At 45.0% G+C, this 17,041-nt stretch overlaps 1 protein-coding gene across 1 annotated transcript in view; it reads left to right on the top strand.

Annotated features, from left to right (window-relative positions):
- Positions 1-15,391, top strand: part of NRG3 (neuregulin 3) — an 86,815-nt gene extending 71,424 nt beyond the window's left edge. Inside the window, exons 6-8 of the mRNA XM_010137543.1 lie at positions 5,507-5,634; positions 9,716-9,886; positions 14,884-15,391. Of these exons, the coding sequence (XP_010135845.1) occupies positions 5,507-5,634; positions 9,716-9,886; positions 14,884-15,391 (807 nt within the window). The remainder of the gene's footprint in view (positions 1-5,506; positions 5,635-9,715; positions 9,887-14,883) is intronic.
- Positions 15,392-17,041: the final 1,650 nt, after the last annotated feature.

The following is a 17,041-nucleotide window of genomic DNA, read 5'->3' as shown; positions in this document are numbered from 1 at the left end:
GTGCGGCTGGTCCCTGCCTGGGTGGGATCTCTCTGCGATTCCCACCACATGTGTTCAGGGAGGAATCTTGGTTCTCCTCATTTCCAGGAGCCAGTAAAGAAATGTAAACAAATTAAGGTGGCTATTTTCTGGAGACTGGTCCCCTAGTCTGGCATTTTGGTTTCTGTAATCCTTGAAGCCATTTTCTTTCCTGCTCCAAGTGCTCCTCTGACTTGGCTGTATGTCACCTTTCTCTCTTTCCTTAAAAGATTTTCCCATATTTTTCTCCTGCCTGTTCTGAATGGACCTGGTGATTCTTTCAGGTTTTTCATCCTGCTTGTTCTTCTTCTGGAGAGAGGAATACATTAGTGTAGACCCGAGAACAGTTGCATAAGTTGAAGACTTCTAATCACGTGTGTTCTGAAAGAGCCATCGCATTGTGGCTCGGGGGTTCCTGCGTTTGGTAAAGGATACATGGATCTTTACAAATGCTGTGCTGCTCTAGAAGGAGGTTTCACTTATTTCCCGAGAGCCAGGGTACAGCAGGTAGCGTTTCAAGTGGTTTGTGGCTATCAAAAGCTTGACCAATCTCAGTGAAGCACTTGTTCTCATCGTTGCTTGTTTCCCTTGACAGGTCTTCAGGGAAAAAATACTTTTCATTATTTATTTTCAAAGTTAATATTGAATAATTTCTTAAATGGGAGCAGCCATGTGAATGCCTCAGAATTGCTGTTAAGAGAAAACCCCCACGTTTCGTGTTTTAACCAAGTACTGAAATCAGTTAGATTTGCGTTTTGTTCTAGCCTAACTCATTGTACCTGCCGCTGGTCGCATTACTGGAGAAGGGCTTCACACCTCAGTCCCCGTGCTGTCCCACCTCTGCACCACGTGAAGCTGCTTTACAAGAGTGTGGTTATGAGAACCAGGTACAAGGTTAACAGCTCTGAATATCGGCTTTTAGAGCAGTCTCATTTGTATCAGAATTTTCCTGCTGCATCCTGGACAATGTGCAGCAGTCCTTATTTCCAAAGGCAGTGTTTAAGCACTGGATTTGAAGAGCTGGACGTTCCCCCAGGTTCGTGTGCTCTTCCTTCCCACCCTCTGACGTGTTGCATCTCCTCCAGTCCCTTCCTTTGCTCAGTTGCGCTTCTGTACAGTGGAAATACGGGGTTGGCTCTGTGAGGATGGCTGTGTTCTCCCTGCACTCCTGCTGCTCGTAGCTGGTGATGGTGTTCCCTCTGCCGAGCCTGCTTCTCCCGGTATTGATTCCGTTACTTGGTTAGGGATACAAACAGATGAAAACCACTGTGACCTGTCAGCAGGATTCATAAACTGAACTCGTAGTTTGAACACAGCTCCTAGTATTTCTCCTGAAGCTCCTGCAGGTCCTCTGCTTTCCCAATTACGCGGGCAGCAGCACACTTCATTTCTTAGCAGGCTTTCTAGTGTCTGGGTGCTGACGTGCCCGGAATGTGTCTCTGATTCCTCTGTCAGGAAGCGAGGGATCTGCCAGCTTTTAGTGCAGGACCTTTGAGGTCCGCGGGAGATTCAGGTTTATTTTAGCTCGTGCATGAAACTGAGGACTTCCGAGTACTCCATGTCCCTTCCCAAAGAGATTATATGAAGAGATATTTAACGAATGTGCTCCACAGGACCGCAGTGAAGGGATCACTGTCCTCGTAGGCAAAGGGAAGTAGGTGGTGGTTCTCAGCTGCTCCTCTGAGAAAGGCAAGTGCTCTGAGCCCCCTCGTACACTGCGCAAGGGGCGAGTGGAGGCAGTGTGACCCTCCTCCTGGTTTTCACCAATCGTCATGAGTCAGTCGTGCTCCTGATCGCTAGCTCCCTTCGCCACCTGGACTGGAGGGTTTCTTTATATTCTCATCACTTGACAAATATGTCATGAAAAAAGAAAAAAAAAAAAGGGCATCTGAAGCCTTGTCAGTCCTTCAGTGGTTCTGAGAGTTGTCGTGGCTGATAAGGTGACCCTTTTCACCTTTGTGGATTTTCATACCTTCTCCCACAGTACGGAGCGGATCTGTTAATGCCCCGTCACTTTCCCTCTGAGGTGGTTAATACGTAGCGTGTGGTTTCCCTTTTCACTACTTTTGTTTCTGATAGCTTCTAATATCCAGATTTCTGGTGTTCTTATAACGCGGAGGGAAAAAGGCTCTTTTTGTGTCTTGTTGCTTTTTGAGGATTGTCATAGGAAATAAATTCTTTTTTAGTCACTGTGATAGAAGTGCCATTAGTATGTGTTGAGCAACAGGCACGCTTAAATATTTTTTAGATTACTGTGTGGATTTGCCTGAGTTACGACATGATTTATCAGCTAAGATAAAGAGCAAATTTCCCATTTCTGTATGGCATGACTACTGGGTAAGAGCTGCCAGAACAGACAAACCTGAATTTGCTGGCCCCTGTCTGGAGCTGGTGTTGGCAGCAGAAAGTGTAGAGCATCTGGGAGCAGCCATGAGGCTGTTAGATACCCCACCCGAGAGGCTTCTGTGCAAGGTCAGCCTGTCCAGAGAAATCCTTAGTGCTGCACCTCCTTGAGGTGCCCTCTCTGAACGTAAGTTCAGGTCTCTTCCAATGCCATGTGTGTTTCTGGACTTTTTGTCACTGCTATTTCGGGAAAATCATTGAGGAGGAAGAGCCACAAAGAGCCGGGGGGCAGGGATGGGTGGTTTGTTTTGAATAATACCGGGACAACAGGGTCAAGCTGCTCCGTAGGGTTTGAGTGGTGTTTGTTGTCCGCGGCTCCTGTGTTTTGGCATCCCAAATACGTGGCCCGGAGCAGGGGAATTAGGTGCTCACAGCTGCTCAGGAGGACAGTGGCAGGGGCCAGTTCATGCCTCTCGGCTCAGGCTGCCTTTGCAGATTCGCTGTGCATTAGCTAGTGGGGGCTGGAGTTTTATTGTCAGAGAGATGAGTAATTGTACGTAACAGATTATTTTATCCATGAAACCGTGAAAACCTGAAAATCTGCAAAATGGTTTATTTTTAAATTCTATCATTATTCTTTAATTTATTTAGCCATACACATCAGTGTTTCTCAGTAATTGCTCAAACAAGCACAAGTAATTAAGCAAGGAGACAATAAAAGCGTAAAAGAAAATGCAGATAAACTTTCAGTTTATCTTTTCTTTTTTTCATGACATATTTGTCATGTTCAGTACTGGAACAGTCCTCTGAAAGTGTTTCACAGTTTATTCTCCATCACGGCTGAGTGTTCAGCAGCTCACAACAGTCAGAGGTGAGACCAGGTGAGAACTGGGCTGTGGAAGTGCTGGGAGGGCTCTGCCAAGGTGCGGGTGGGGAGTAATCCCGTACTGCTGAGTCCTGTACAGTGCTTCAGGGGGCACCAGTTGGTACTGCTGTAAACTCCTCACGGAAATCTAAAGGTATTTTTTCTCCAGAGCTGAAATCAGAGAAGGGGTGTGGCACTTAGGCTTAAGCTAAAGGAGAATAAACCCAACTGTATTTAAACATATGAAAGCGAATGAATAATGCTGTACGTCCCAGTAAGTTCCTTCACCTTGTTCAAATCCCCTGTATATTCACACCTGCAGTTTACATCGCGATTCATGGCAGGGAAGCTTCTGGGGGTCCTGCTTTTCCTCAGCTGTGGTGAGGAAAGACGGTCTGTGCCCTGCTCCAGCTCACGTCCACCTCCGCTCTGCGTGTAGCAAAAGGCGCAGCATGTCTCTGCTGGTGCTTACGATTCACTGCGTACTCGTGGTCTCATGAGCCATTTGGACCTTCAGTGTAGTATCACAAGCATGCACAAAAAAGGGCCAGAGTAGCTTCCTGGTGCTAACAGCCCATTCTTTACATAGCTCAGCTGGATTTATTCAGGTCGGAAATCAAAGACAGTTTCCTTTCCGCAGCTGGCAGGATTACCGTTAACGTTTAAAAGCTTCGCAGACATGAGTACCTTAAAAATCATACTTCTGTCTGAATATTTAATGTACAACATTTACAAATGACAACTAAGATCATGGTAACTGAAAGAAATGAGTGGAATACGTTTCTTCTTATTTCCATTGCATTTACTCCACCCATGCAGCAACACTTTGCATGTTGTCACAGCTTTGCCCTCAGAAGCACGTAAGCCGTGATTTTGGCCCTGATCATGTGGGTATTTCACATAACAAAGAGGGAGAGGAGCACTGGAGAAAGATTTGAAGATCTGTTGTCTGTAGAAACGGGCCGTGAGAAGTCTGAGTAGCTCGACTAAAATTGCGCGTAACCCACTTCTCAGTGTCATCTTGTATGACTTTCCCTTTTGATTTTGCCGAGTCTGGGGAAACGTGGACAAGTGAGAATCAGAAAACAATTCCTGATTTTTAAGGAGTTTCAGTCTTTTGATAGGCAACAAAATAATAATGCAGAGCTGTACTTTGGAAGAAATCTTACTGTATTCTCCATGGATGTTTATGCTGTTGTATCACAGCACTGTGTTTTTTACCACTGCGATCTTTTTTTCTGTATTATTACTATTTTAATTTGTATTTTCTTTCTAAAATACTTAATCATATAATAGCTTTCACAATACTAGTTTGTTTTAAAGACAACACGGATATCTAGTACTAGAAGTGCAGACCCAGTATAGAGAGAAATGGTTTAAAGAAACATAGACCAGTTAGGTTTAGTGTAGGTCATTGTAATGCAACATAGAAATTGGGCAAAGGTATTTTTCATACCTGAGTGGAAATGCGACTTGACCTCTCTTATCCCCGAGAAAATGCCCAGTAACCACTAGCGATATTGATTCTTCTTCCAAGCCAAAACAGATGTTTTTTTGTACTTTGACTTTCTGGCTCCAGGATCAGAGACACAATTGTTGCTGAATTTCCAGTTGAATTACAAAGCATGAGGAAGAAAAATTTGTGTTCACATCCAGCGTCTGCTTTACAGACCTTTGTGTCTCACCATGTGCCCAGAGCCTGCCCTACATCTACGACTGTCAAAAGAAGAATTATGTTTACACTGTTCTACCTGGTGCAGATACTCCCAGGTCAAAAGTTTCGGGCTTGTCTGGAAGAGCTATCTGTCTCCACAGATAGGATTCAAATATTTTTCTGACTTACCTGATAATGTGACTGCTGTTTTGGGTTGGTTTCCATAGTGACCAGGCTGATAGAAGCAGTGTTTGGCTGAAAACACCAAAGGTGCAAGAAGGTGCTGACTGTCCTCTGAGACGGGTTTTGCGATCTCAGCCTCTGCGCGGACAGCCACAGAGAGAGGCTGTGAGTCAAAGGGCTCCGTGTTCCTTGTCATTACGGGCAGAGCAGCCGGTGATGCTGCTGCTAGTGCCTGTATCAGCGTTTCAACGTGGAGATGGTAATGGGGATAACGAGCACTGTGTACACAATAGCCAGTGAATGCACTACTTGCAAAGCCCCATTTTCATTCAAAGATGCGTTAGGGCTCTTCTAACCCCGCTCCGATACGAACGCTGACTCAACGGCATCAGCAACGTACCCTGCCTTTGGTGTACTAATTACGTGTCTTCTCTGTGCCGCAGTATTCCAAACCAGACAGGCATCCTGGGCAGGGGCTGGACAAAGTTATGGAGTCCAGCTTTTCAGGCCCTCAGCCTTTCCCAGAGGCCTTGTCTCCCGACAGAGGAACCCAGCCCATCAAGCAACACAGGTAAGCAGGCGGCTGCTGAGGGCTGCCGTCGAACCGTGGCGTGTGTGCGGGATGTCTGTGCGTGTGCCCAGGGGATGGGCTGGACGGGGCGGTGCCAGCAGAGCCTCCGCCTGCCCGCTTGGCAGATGCCCAAGCGTTTTCCTAGCTGCGGGTGTAAAGGGCGATACCAATGCTCACCGACTTTGTCTGCATTTGTACAGTCCCAGAGAAAGCACTTGAAGACCCCATTCAGCCTGTAGACACAGACCAGCGAGTGAAACAACTATGGTTTGAGAAACCGTTAAAACCAAAAAACTTTCCTTCTCGACGTTCATGAAGTTAACGACTCAGTTGCTGCAGAAAGAAATGGTTGCGAACTTCCAGCCTTTTTACTGTTTCTGTAAACAAATAGTACTTGAAATGAATAACGTCTTATTTATGAACAGTTGGTGGCCTTTAGAAAGTAGTCTTTAAAAAGTTTGGATGGTTGTTTCCAAGAGGAGAAAAAAAGGAAAGTCGACCTATCACAGGATGGCATTTGGTTTAGAGTTCTGCTTACAGCTTTTTTGGATGAAAAAGAGTGCAGATGCTTCATTACCGGACCAGAAACTGGGCTTGTGTCTGGTGTAAGCAGTAGGGTCGGTGGAATGGCATCGGTAATGTCTGGTGCAGAGCACACAGAGAGGAGGAAAAAAAGCTGAGGAAAATGAGTTCAGAATTTTTTTAGCAAAGTAATCCGAAGGGAAGACTGAGTTAGTAAAAGGATATTTTTTTAAGTTACTGAAAAAGAAGTCTGGGACTGCATGAGGTTATGCTCTAACTTCTGCAGTCTTTGGTGCATTTCTGTTGCAGTCCTTCTCTTTGGAATGAATGATTTGCTTAACGTACCAGCGAGCCAGCAAGGGATGTTTGGGTCCTGTCTGCTTTTACCTTACTAAAGCCTTTAATTTGACATGAAAAAATAGTGCCAACTGTCACGTCAGATTCATTTCATTGGGCTTATTTCTTAAGAAGGTTTCAAAATACGCTGAATGTTCTCATTGAACATAGATGAGTGATGGAACTGTTGTCTAGAACGCTGTCCACATAAGTCCTGGGGCGAAAATTATCTCCATTTAGTCAAAAGGTGAAGTTCAGAAAAAACCACGACCTTCCCTTACCTTTAATAACACGATTGTGCTAGCCAAGTGGGAAATCTCTTAGATGCTGTATCACGACATCACCTAAGCTTAAAAATACGGAAATAAATGAAAAACTGAAAACATTAATTCCATTTGTGAACGCCACTTAAAATAGAAGCTGAATGACTCTCTAGAGTCCCTGCTTTCCATGGGGAAATTACAGGATAAGCCACATCAAATTTACAGTGAACTAATGCAGAGTCCCAGACTGCTCATTTCAACAGCTTTGCGCACAAAATCTCTTTCCCACTTAAAAAAACAAACCAAAACAAGCCAACAGTCATCTCATTTGCAGATGTCAAAGACCAGACGATCTTAAGGGCGTTTGCTTCAGCACTGGTTTAAGGTGTGGAAGGGCTTAGCTCAGTTGATAAAGAATTCTTTGAGTAGTTTTAGAACTCAGAATCTGCTCTACGTGGCCCTTGCTGTATAAAACACACAGCAGACTCAAGCATTCCAGCCTTTTGAGGCTGTCATGAGTTCTTACGCCGTGTGATGCCTTCCTAACTCGGTTTCTTTAGTTTCTAAACAGTGTCCAGTGTGGCCAAACGGGGAACGTTTTTTGTACTAGGCTACACTTTGTCCTAACTTCACCCCTCTCTAAACCTGCCGGGAGCCTGGAAGAATCAGAGCAGCTCTGCAGGTTCTCCGTTTGGGGCTGGCGTTAAACTCTGTTACTGTTTTTTATCTGCTCGCTGTGGAAATACTTGGTTCCACGTGCAGACTTATTTTCTCTGCTAGTGTTTTCAAGGGCACTAATGACGGGTGGTCATTTCTTAAACCAGGAGCTATCTGTTCCCTGTTCCGGACTCCACGCGGTTTTGGCCTGGCAGCGAGACTGTCAGGTGGGGAGTCATTTGCTATTGCTGAGACTTGGCTGACAGAGATCACTTGGATTACTGGGTAATAGCGATTTTCTGTCTCTGCCAACCTCAGCTGCAGGCGAGTGGTTACTGAGGGACTGAACTGATAATCCGCATCTCCACTGAATCTGACTCCTCACATAGTTTGCCTTATTTTGCACTGTTATTACGGCAGAAGAATTTTACCTCATCTGTTCGCACATATAAAACGGCTCATAGTGCGATCAGAACTGGAAAGCTCTGTGCCTTCATCCAGCAGGGAAGGACATCAGACCAACCACAACCAACATCTCTCCAGTTCCAGCACTGGTAATCGGTCTGAAGTCGGGCAAGTTAATCAGTTTGTGCTTTCTGTAGTACATGGATACTGAGCTCAATAAAACCCCCTGGAATTCATTCTCCCTCCCGAGTTAGTCATTCAGCTGCACCTCTCCAGACCCCTGCTGCGCTAACCTCAGCCTCCCCCCAGCAGAAATGGTCAGTTGTTCTGCGATGTGGAGGTGTTACTTGGCACACTGTGAACTGTAACGCAACCTGAGCTCAGCCTTCAGAACTGAAAGGCCCGTACTTCAGGTTTTTAAAAAGTTTTCTCGCAGCCTCTTCAATAGTGAAGGGAAAAAAACCCTTGAGGGAGTGCTCTTGCCATGGGTTATTGATCTTTTCAATTACAAAGCACCAGGAGAGGGAAAGTGTGGAATTGAAGAGAGCAGAGCCTGTGTGCGGAGCCCGGCTAGCCTGAGCAGTGGGGTAGAGACCAGTGAATTTCTTACAGTGTGGAATTGAAGAGAGCAGAGCCTGTGTGTGGAGCCCGGCTAGCCTGAGCGGTGGGGTAGAGACCAGTGAATTTCTTATGGGTTTCACTTTGGGGAGAAAAGGTCTGTTTTAATGGAAACACACACGCCAAGAGAATTCGTCCAGGATTGTTGGTCCAAGCGAGGATTGCTTTGGGAGTAGATGCGGCCCTAACTATAAATGAAGTTCCCACTAGGTGTGAAGTGCGGATTGCTTTCAAATAACACTGTATCAGGAAAAGAGAAGCAAGCTGACTGAAAGCCTTTTGCATAGCTGAGTTGTATCAGGAGTTGAAATTATTCACCTAACCAAAACCAGTGACTCTTAACACGCAACTACAAAACCAATATTAAACTATCGTTAGGGTTGTGACAGGATGTTAGGTGATACCAATGCATCTCTGAGGCCCAGGAGATGTCAGCTGAAATAGGAGTAGCTGGAAAACAAATAGCCCGTCACGCCGTGCAGTGCTGTGACCTGATAGTAGCAGAAATAGGTCATGCCTTGCTTTAATTCAGTGTTCCCTTGTTTTTCCATTAGCTACAGCTGAATTTATGGCCAACATTCCAAACTATGGATCATAGATACCTGCTAATTCCTGCATAAAATGGAGAAAAAAACATTCCAGACCACTACAAAAATGTTTACAAAAGCTATTTTCTGAAAGAAGTAGAAAACAATTACTTGTTTTTATCATATTCGAATTTGTATTATATCACATAGAGAAACAGGAATATAAAAAAAGGAAAAAATCTCCATATAGAGCAAGAATAAAACAACATCCAACAGAAATCTTGTTCAGTGTGGGTAAAACTCATGTCATTGATGGTTCCTTGAGGCTGCAGTTCATACATGTCACTTGTTCACTTCCCCTCTTTTCCCGGGTTAGGGGAGGTGTGTCAAGAAGCACCACCTCGCAGGCTGAGAGATGATGCAACGGGCTCTCAGTTTGTGATCTGATTTTGAGCTCAGCTGTAGGTACATGCAGAAAAAAAGAAGCATCCTTCATCAAGTCCAAGAAAACATTTAATATACCAGGCAGTTAGTTTAATTCCTAGGAGAGAGGTGATGTATTAAACATGGCATACAGAGCAGCTACCTGTGGCTGGTGGTACTATATCTCCATAGAGAATTTCTGCTGGCGTCACAGAGCACCTCAGCAGAGTTTATAAAAACAGTAATCTGTGCGTTATTAGTGCTGAACCTTTACAGAAGTCGATGCTCTTGCCTTGATGATTTTCCCTGTACTCTTGGTGTTGTTCCTAGAAGTCTCTCTTCATGCTGCAGCCCAGGACAAAAAAGTGGGATGCTACATAGAAATGCCTTTCGGAGGACTCCTCCCTTACCTCGGGGTAGGTTCAATGGGATTACAGGACCGGCGTATCAGCAGCTGGAGGAGTCGAGGATCACAGACCAGGACACAATACCTTGTCGCGGGTAAGTGGTAGCAGAGCTGACGTGAGCCTGTGTGCGAGGGCTGCTGTTAGTGTTCCTGTGCTTTGCCATGGCAGTCTCTGTGGGAGCGTACTGTGCATCCAGGGTTCGTAGGACTGACAGCAGAAGGATGTTTTCAGTGTGCTGGCTCTTTGCAGGTTTTATTTATATGCTTATTTATACATTTCTGTTTGCCTGGCTGCTCCTTGTAAGCATTTCAGCGGCTGTAGAAAGAGTGAGTAGAACAAACTGTAAGTGATGGGTAACGTTACTCTTCATAATGGATGCTTGTTCTAGCAGTGCCGTGATGTTCTGGTAACTTTTGCTTAGCATTTGGGCTTTTTTGTTCATTCATCACTGGGCAAATAAGAGAAAATAACTCAGAAGTTCCACTTTCATGGTTTTGTAAATAAATCAGTGTACATTTCAAAGCGCATAGGCTGAAGGTGATCACACAGGTTTGCCTTTGAAAATGCACAAAGAATCCAGACATTTTCCTTTTTTAATTTAGCTTATTAGAATACTGAATGTGAGCTCCAGCTGCACTTAAGGTCTGAATTTCAGAAGTGCTCCCGAGCACCTACAGCTGCCTTTGAAGTCTTTTGCAATTGCTGAGGTGTTTTACATATCCCTATAGGTTTCCAAAGGCTTTCCAGAAGCACCCAAACATGCTTTATGTAAAACCAGGGGCGGTACCTGGAGTAGCATTAAACACCACCATTCTCATTTGGAGATGCGTAAGTCCCAGCAAAGAGAGCAGTTGCACTGCGAGGAGGCAGCCATCCGGGTTTTGTGTCGGCACTGGCTTTAGGAAGAGCAGAGCTGAGGTCACTGTGGGTTTAGCTTTCCTCAGGGGGTAAGGGAGCTGTTACCAATGTCCACTCTGACCTCCTGGGCAGTGACAGCCCCCAGTGCTGACCAGGACTGAGTGTCATTACACGCGTGTATCACTGCACATGTGGACACATGCGCAGGCAGGCGTTCCCCTGTGCCGACCTTGACACGCTGCTTTCTTTTAAAAAGTACAAGTTTGTCTCGTACTCCTTTCATTACTACTGTTTGCTGCTTCTGAGGAGAAACTCGTTTATTGCTTGTTGCAGCAAACATATTATTGTTCATTTGTATGATAATGTATGTGTAATTCCTTATGAAAAATTGTGGCTCCTACGCAGCCCTTGCTGAGAGGGGTGGGCTCGCAGCCTGCCCTCTCAGCGGTTGCGGCTGGGAACACGGGCTCTGGCGAGTGCCGCAGCCTTCTCCTGAGGTGAGGAGGAAAACAGCAGAGCCGTCTTGTTGGTATTTACTCTTCTCTAGGAAATCCGTGTGTGCTACCACAAGCATCACCTTGTGCTGGCCTATGTCTTAAATGTGCAGTTGTGCAGAAGGTTGGTGTTTGTGACCCCTTCTGGCCTCAGTCCACTAAAGCGCTTTATCCGTGTTCTGTGCACGAGGGATGGCTGGCTTCTGAAAATGAAGTCCTTTAAGAGTATGACAAAAGGTTTTGCAAGTTACTTTGTGTTGCGACAATGAAGTAACCTCTTCAACTAAAATATGAGTACACACCTCTGAACAAAAATGAGAAATAACTCACTAATTCTACTTTATGTGGAATTGTTCTAACTCAGGAGGCGTTCCCCAAAATCAGATGGTTTTTTGCCATCTCAGTATCTGCTAGTTTCACAGTGTTGGTATTCTCCTTAGATTTCCAGGCCACGTGTCAAGTTGCCTTGACCCCACAGGAGTTACACTCCTTCCTTTCTTCTCCCTTCTCGCCTTCAGCTTTTCACACAGGGAAGCCCAAATTGAAGCGGCTTATTGCCGGAATTGTGTGAAACTTCTGAAGTTCATCCACCAGCAGCTCTGGCTGAAGTTTAGTCAGGTTTTGTACCTTTATATTTGATAAGAAGGAGGTTAATTTGTCTGAGTGGGTTTTGTCTAGTCCCGTAGAAGTGCTCCTCTTCCCATTCCACTTGGAGAAGGAAAGTTTTGCTGCTGTCAGGCTCAGGTACTGAACACCTATAGCAAAGCTGTTGGCACTGTGCTAAATAAAAAAAAAAAAACATTCTGTATTTTGAGTTCCAATCTCTTCTATCTCTGTTTAATATCTGGTTTAGGAAGGCAGTAAAATTATTAAGCTTCTTTCGGTTTCATTCTTTGATTTAGACTCTTAAACACGGTATGAGTGTAGCATTATAATTACTGTCTCGTATTTATAAATGTTTGCGTTTCTTTTTGTGCTTAGCTTTAGGAAGAGGGTGGAGAGAGAGCTGCGCTTTAGAATACATACGCATGAACGAATGTATTCAGACAAAATAACTTGTGAGATGAAAAACCAGATATCTTTCTTAGGAGAAGCTATAGTTCTGGGAAAGTTAATTATAGAAAAATGTAATTAAGATTCTGCAATTATAGGTCTAAGTCTCAGTCTATTGAAAACAGCAGCAGCCTGGTGTCACAAGGAGAAGCGGATCAGTCTGTAATTAACCAAAAGCTGAGTCTCACGTGGTTTAGATCTAATATCCCTACGAGTTTTTAATTCCTTGCCTATTGCACACAGCATATGTACTTTAATTCAGCCCCAGTCCTCTGCTGAAAGCCCTGTGAGCACGGGGAAGAAGCCTGTAGTTCTGGCATAAAATTGGTGTGTCATACCAGTGCTTCAGAAAATGCTCTAGAGATGTGCCAGATATTGCGTTACCTGTTACAGTCGCTGCCAGTTCGTTTCCAAAATACCAAGGGTAATTGAATCTGTGGCGGGATTGGCAAATGTTACTGTTTTCTCACCAAATCCATTTTAATTCAGTCTTTTCTTGTTTTTGCTTATATATCGCCCATATAATACATCCATCGCATGTGAAGTTCATTAAAAACATTGACTCCCTTTGTTTTCAGGGTGCAGCCCAGAATATACTTAGGGCCTGAATTTCCAAAAAAGGGAATAATGCAGCTGATGCGATCTCTCCAGCTATAGTCGTTTGAACAATTATGTAATAAGCAAAGGAAACAAGAATGGGCGCAACCCAAAGGTCTGCACTGCTTCGTTTTCTTTTTTTTTAATTGTCCTCCCCCGGGAATGCTATCCCTGATCAGTATTTCGTTCATCCTGATTCCTGGAAGCTGCTCTGAGAGCCCTCCGTGAAGGCTGCGAGTATGTCTCGCAGTAGTGCGGGTGCAGCGGGCCAGCAGCGGTGTCTCGGCTGGCCCAGGTGTCAAGCGTAAATGCCGCTCTTCAGTGTGCACAAGAAGTTCTGGCACACATCTGGAAAAGCTGCTTGCTCGGTTGCCCGCCGGGGTCCCCCTTCCCAAAGCAGCATCTCTTCCCACCAGGCAACAGCAAAGACCACCACACCCTCTCGTTATCGCAGAGCTCCCAGCTGCGGTGTCTGGTCTTCTGGGGGTTCCCGGAGCCTTTTCATCCCGGGGCCGCTCAGAACCGTGCACGTACAGGTTAGCGTGTCAGGTGCCGTACAAGCTCGGTGCCGCCAAAGGCAAGTTAATTATAAGTCAGCGGTGCTCTGCTGGATGTGGGCCTGAAGACATCTCCTCCTGCCTCCTGTCTGACAGCTCTCCAGGAGCAGGGGCCGAGGGAAGCCTTCCTGTTCATTAGCACTGTGCGCTGGTGCTGGGCTGCGGCTGGTTCATGCCGTTCCCGTTCTTTCCGGAGTTCCCTTTCCACTAATGCCGGGCAGCAGCAGTGAGGCACGTGCCCGTAGAAGGATATCCCTGGTGAGGTCCGGCAGGCTGACGCACCTTCCAGGGAAGCACCCTGCAAGTCAGAGCACCCCCTTCCACAGCAGATCTCAATGTTGCTTTCCTCACCTGTGGGTAAAACGTGTCCAACTTCACCACTGACCTGCCTCATGAAACGGTGATAGGATCACAAAGCTGGTTGTCCATAAAGCACGTGCCCGTGCCACGGTCAAGTCTGTGGTCTTTGGCAATCGTGACTAGTAGATACAGTAGCTCTTAGAGCGCCAAATTGCTAGTAATGCCACTTCCAAATGGGAAACATCTTTTTTTTTTGTCATTGTTTCCTTTGTTTTATACTTAGTACACTTTCCATTTCTGTTTTTTAAGTATTTCCCGTAAGTGAAAACACTTTCTGACCAAAATAATGAATTTGGCTTGTAAATGAAGTGAAAATATTGATAGAAATTTACCAAAGGTGCCTCAGAATGAATGAGATCATGCCAAGATATGTATTAATGGAGGATAAAGGGGTTTGGGGGTGGGTTTTTTGGTTTTTTTTTTTTTTTTTTTTTTTTTTTTTTTTTTTTTTTTTTTTTTTTTTTTTTTTTTTTTTTTTTTTTTTTTTTTTTAAATGCAGGATTACAGTACAGTACAGGAAAACACGAACACATGCGCAAGCCCCATGTATTGGCTCTGGCAAACAAGACCTAAGAAAACAAGCCAGTTCAACATTAGCCCTATGGGCTATTGAGCAAAGACACATTTTTCAGAGGCGCAGTGCACTTCGATGCTCTGCCTGGTTGAAGGGGAGCACAGACAATCACTTCTGTGTAAACAGAGCTACACAACCACATTTCATTTAAAGATCTTTAATCCTGCACCTTTTTTAACTGTTTTCCTGCAATGCCCATTGGCCGTTGAGAGTTCTGATGTTGAAGAAAGCATCAGTCTATTTCCCCAGATAGGAACATAGGAATGAAGTTTCAAATTCGATTTCAAATACAATTAATAATGCCGTATAACTCCTGAAATATTTTTGGAAGGAATTGTGGTTATTCTCGTGTACTGACGGGCAAAACGAGACTGAGAGAGAAGCGGTGGTTCACCACTGGCAGCTCCAAGAATCACAAGCAGGTCTCCAGGGTCTGTTGTTTTCCCCAGGCCACTCTGTCACAAGAGCCCCTGGTGTGAGGGAACAGCAACGCGCGTCTCTTCAGCAGGGTGCACTGAACCTTGCTCAGCGCAGTTCCTGCTGCCGGTTGTGTCTGACCACTCGATGTACGACAAAAACCTCTCTTTACTTTTTCCAGGTATTCATCCAGTGGTTTAAAACCTCCTCAGAACACTTCAATAAATATGCAACTGCCTTCAAGAGAGACAACCCCTTATTTTAATATCGTGGATCAGAAGGACTTGGTCGGCTATTCATCTTCAAGGGCCAACTCCGTTCCCATCATCCCATCTGTGGGCTTGGACGAAGCCTGCATGCAGATGCAAAATGTTTCTGAATTAACAGGCATCAAGTGGTGCAAAAACTCCTACTCGGCCGAACTTGTCAATGTGAGTTCCCCAGTCAGTAATTGTCTTATAGCAGAACAACACGAAGTGAAAATATTGCTAGAAACTGTGCAGGAGCAGATTCGGATCCTGACGGATGCAAGGCGGTCGGAGGACTATGAACTGGCGAGCGTAGAAGCAGAGAGCAGCGCGAGCGAGAACACGGCCTTTCTGCCCATGAGCCCCATGGCCAAGTCAGAGCGAGAGGCACAATTTGTCTTAAAAAGCGAAACGCAGAGAGACTCGGTATTGACCAAGTGACTTTGTGTGGGGGTTGCGGGAGGGGAAATGAGATCTGTGCATTTGATGCTTTGCTAAAGAGGAAGGGAGGAAATGAAATACAAATTATTTATATGCATTAATTTAAGAGCATCTACTTAGAAGAAACCAAATAGTCAACCGCCCTCATATCATAGTGTTTTTTAAGAAAATATTTTTTTAAGGGAAAAGTTCCAGGAGGGATGAAGCGTACATCAGGTGCTTTCTCGGCAGGATTACACATACAGTTTCAGTTCTGGAGCGTTTTAGCACGGTCCCGTTCGGCTGTCCGAAGGCTTAGGCTATGCACCTTTTTTTCAGTAAAGACCAAGTCAGTTCTTGGATTCATTTCTGGTTTCGGGGCAGCGCTGCAGTGAGCTGCTGGCCAGGGATTCAGACCCTGGGGAGCCAGTCCCGTGACCCCAGCACAGACCCGGTCCCCTCTCCCCCTCTCCTCTTGGTTTCAGGTTCGTACCATGGAAACAGGCATGCAGATGCCTACTTCTGAGGTCTGGTACCTGCTGTGGAATGACAGGAAGTTCCTAAGTTGAGACAGAAGCTTAACTCAACCTTATTTTAATGTGTCAGTGAGCCCAAGAAAGTCAGTGGAACAATTTAGGAGCTTTGGGTTTGGCTGGGTGTGGAGTGGGATTGAGGTCTGTAGAGGTGCAGTGGTCAGGAGTGCACAGCTGCTCCATCTTCTGAGCTTGGCCTGGTGGAGAGTGAGGAAGACCTAGAGGAAGTCAAAAAGCGTGTGTTACGACAGGGTTGGGTTTAGTTGGGATTCCTTCGAGTGGGAACATAAACTTTGTTGTTGTTCGTTACCCATCCTCAACATTTTTAAACTGTTATTTTTTGAAGGCATTTGTAAGCTCTCACCGAGCACTTCTGAGTGTGTGTGTGTATTTTTTTTAACTTATTTTTTATTATGGGTTGTTCAGAAGAGAGTCAAGGAGACCCAGTATGATCAAAATCCAGCTGGTAAGTGTCCACACTGCCCCGGTTTGTTCCTGCTTTCCGTTCTCCGGTCACTTTAATTAATCGTGGCTTAGGCTTGTGAACTTTAAAGCTTCAACCCTGCAGATGGTTCAGGATGGGCAGACCCACGAGCGTGCACAGACCTGGTTCTAACGGGGCCATAAAAGAGCAGATGGTTTGCACTGAATTGCTCCCTGCAGGGGATCAAGGCCTTAGAGAAGAAATGTCATTTCCTGGTTGCCGTATCCCAGTCACGCTATAAGCATTTTTTTTGCATTTGCTTTCTTTCGAGTCCCTCTTCCCCCATAAATTGTAACACAGTATGCCAGTAGTGCAGCGAATTGGGTTCAGTGGCACACTCATGGCTAGTTTTATTAGCTTTAAAATATCTGCTTATTTGTGGGGAAAAAGAAAATTAACTATAATAAATAAATGCTAAATATCCTCCCCTGGTTAATGGCAGAAGATTGGTTAAAAAAGTTCACAGTATATCCAGAATGTATTAAAATACTCCTTCGCAGCAAATTAATTGTTAAATTTATTAATGTGCCCCAGACTTCCAGTTCACAAGTCTCAAGACTTCCCAAAATAGCACAGTTGATCACACAGTGCTGTTGTATGTTGAGTCAGAATAAAGCAATATTTTAACCTCTGTCAAGTAAATTTGGAAAAGAA

The sequence above is a fragment of the Buceros rhinoceros genome, unplaced genomic scaffold (assembly GCF_000710305.1).
Source record: "Buceros rhinoceros silvestris isolate BGI_N320 unplaced genomic scaffold, ASM71030v1 scaffold8966, whole genome shotgun sequence".
NCBI lineage: Eukaryota > Metazoa > Chordata > Aves > Bucerotiformes > Bucerotidae > Buceros > Buceros rhinoceros.
Note: the sequence above shows the minus strand (reverse complement) of the source record. Positions and strands in the feature narration are given on the sequence as shown.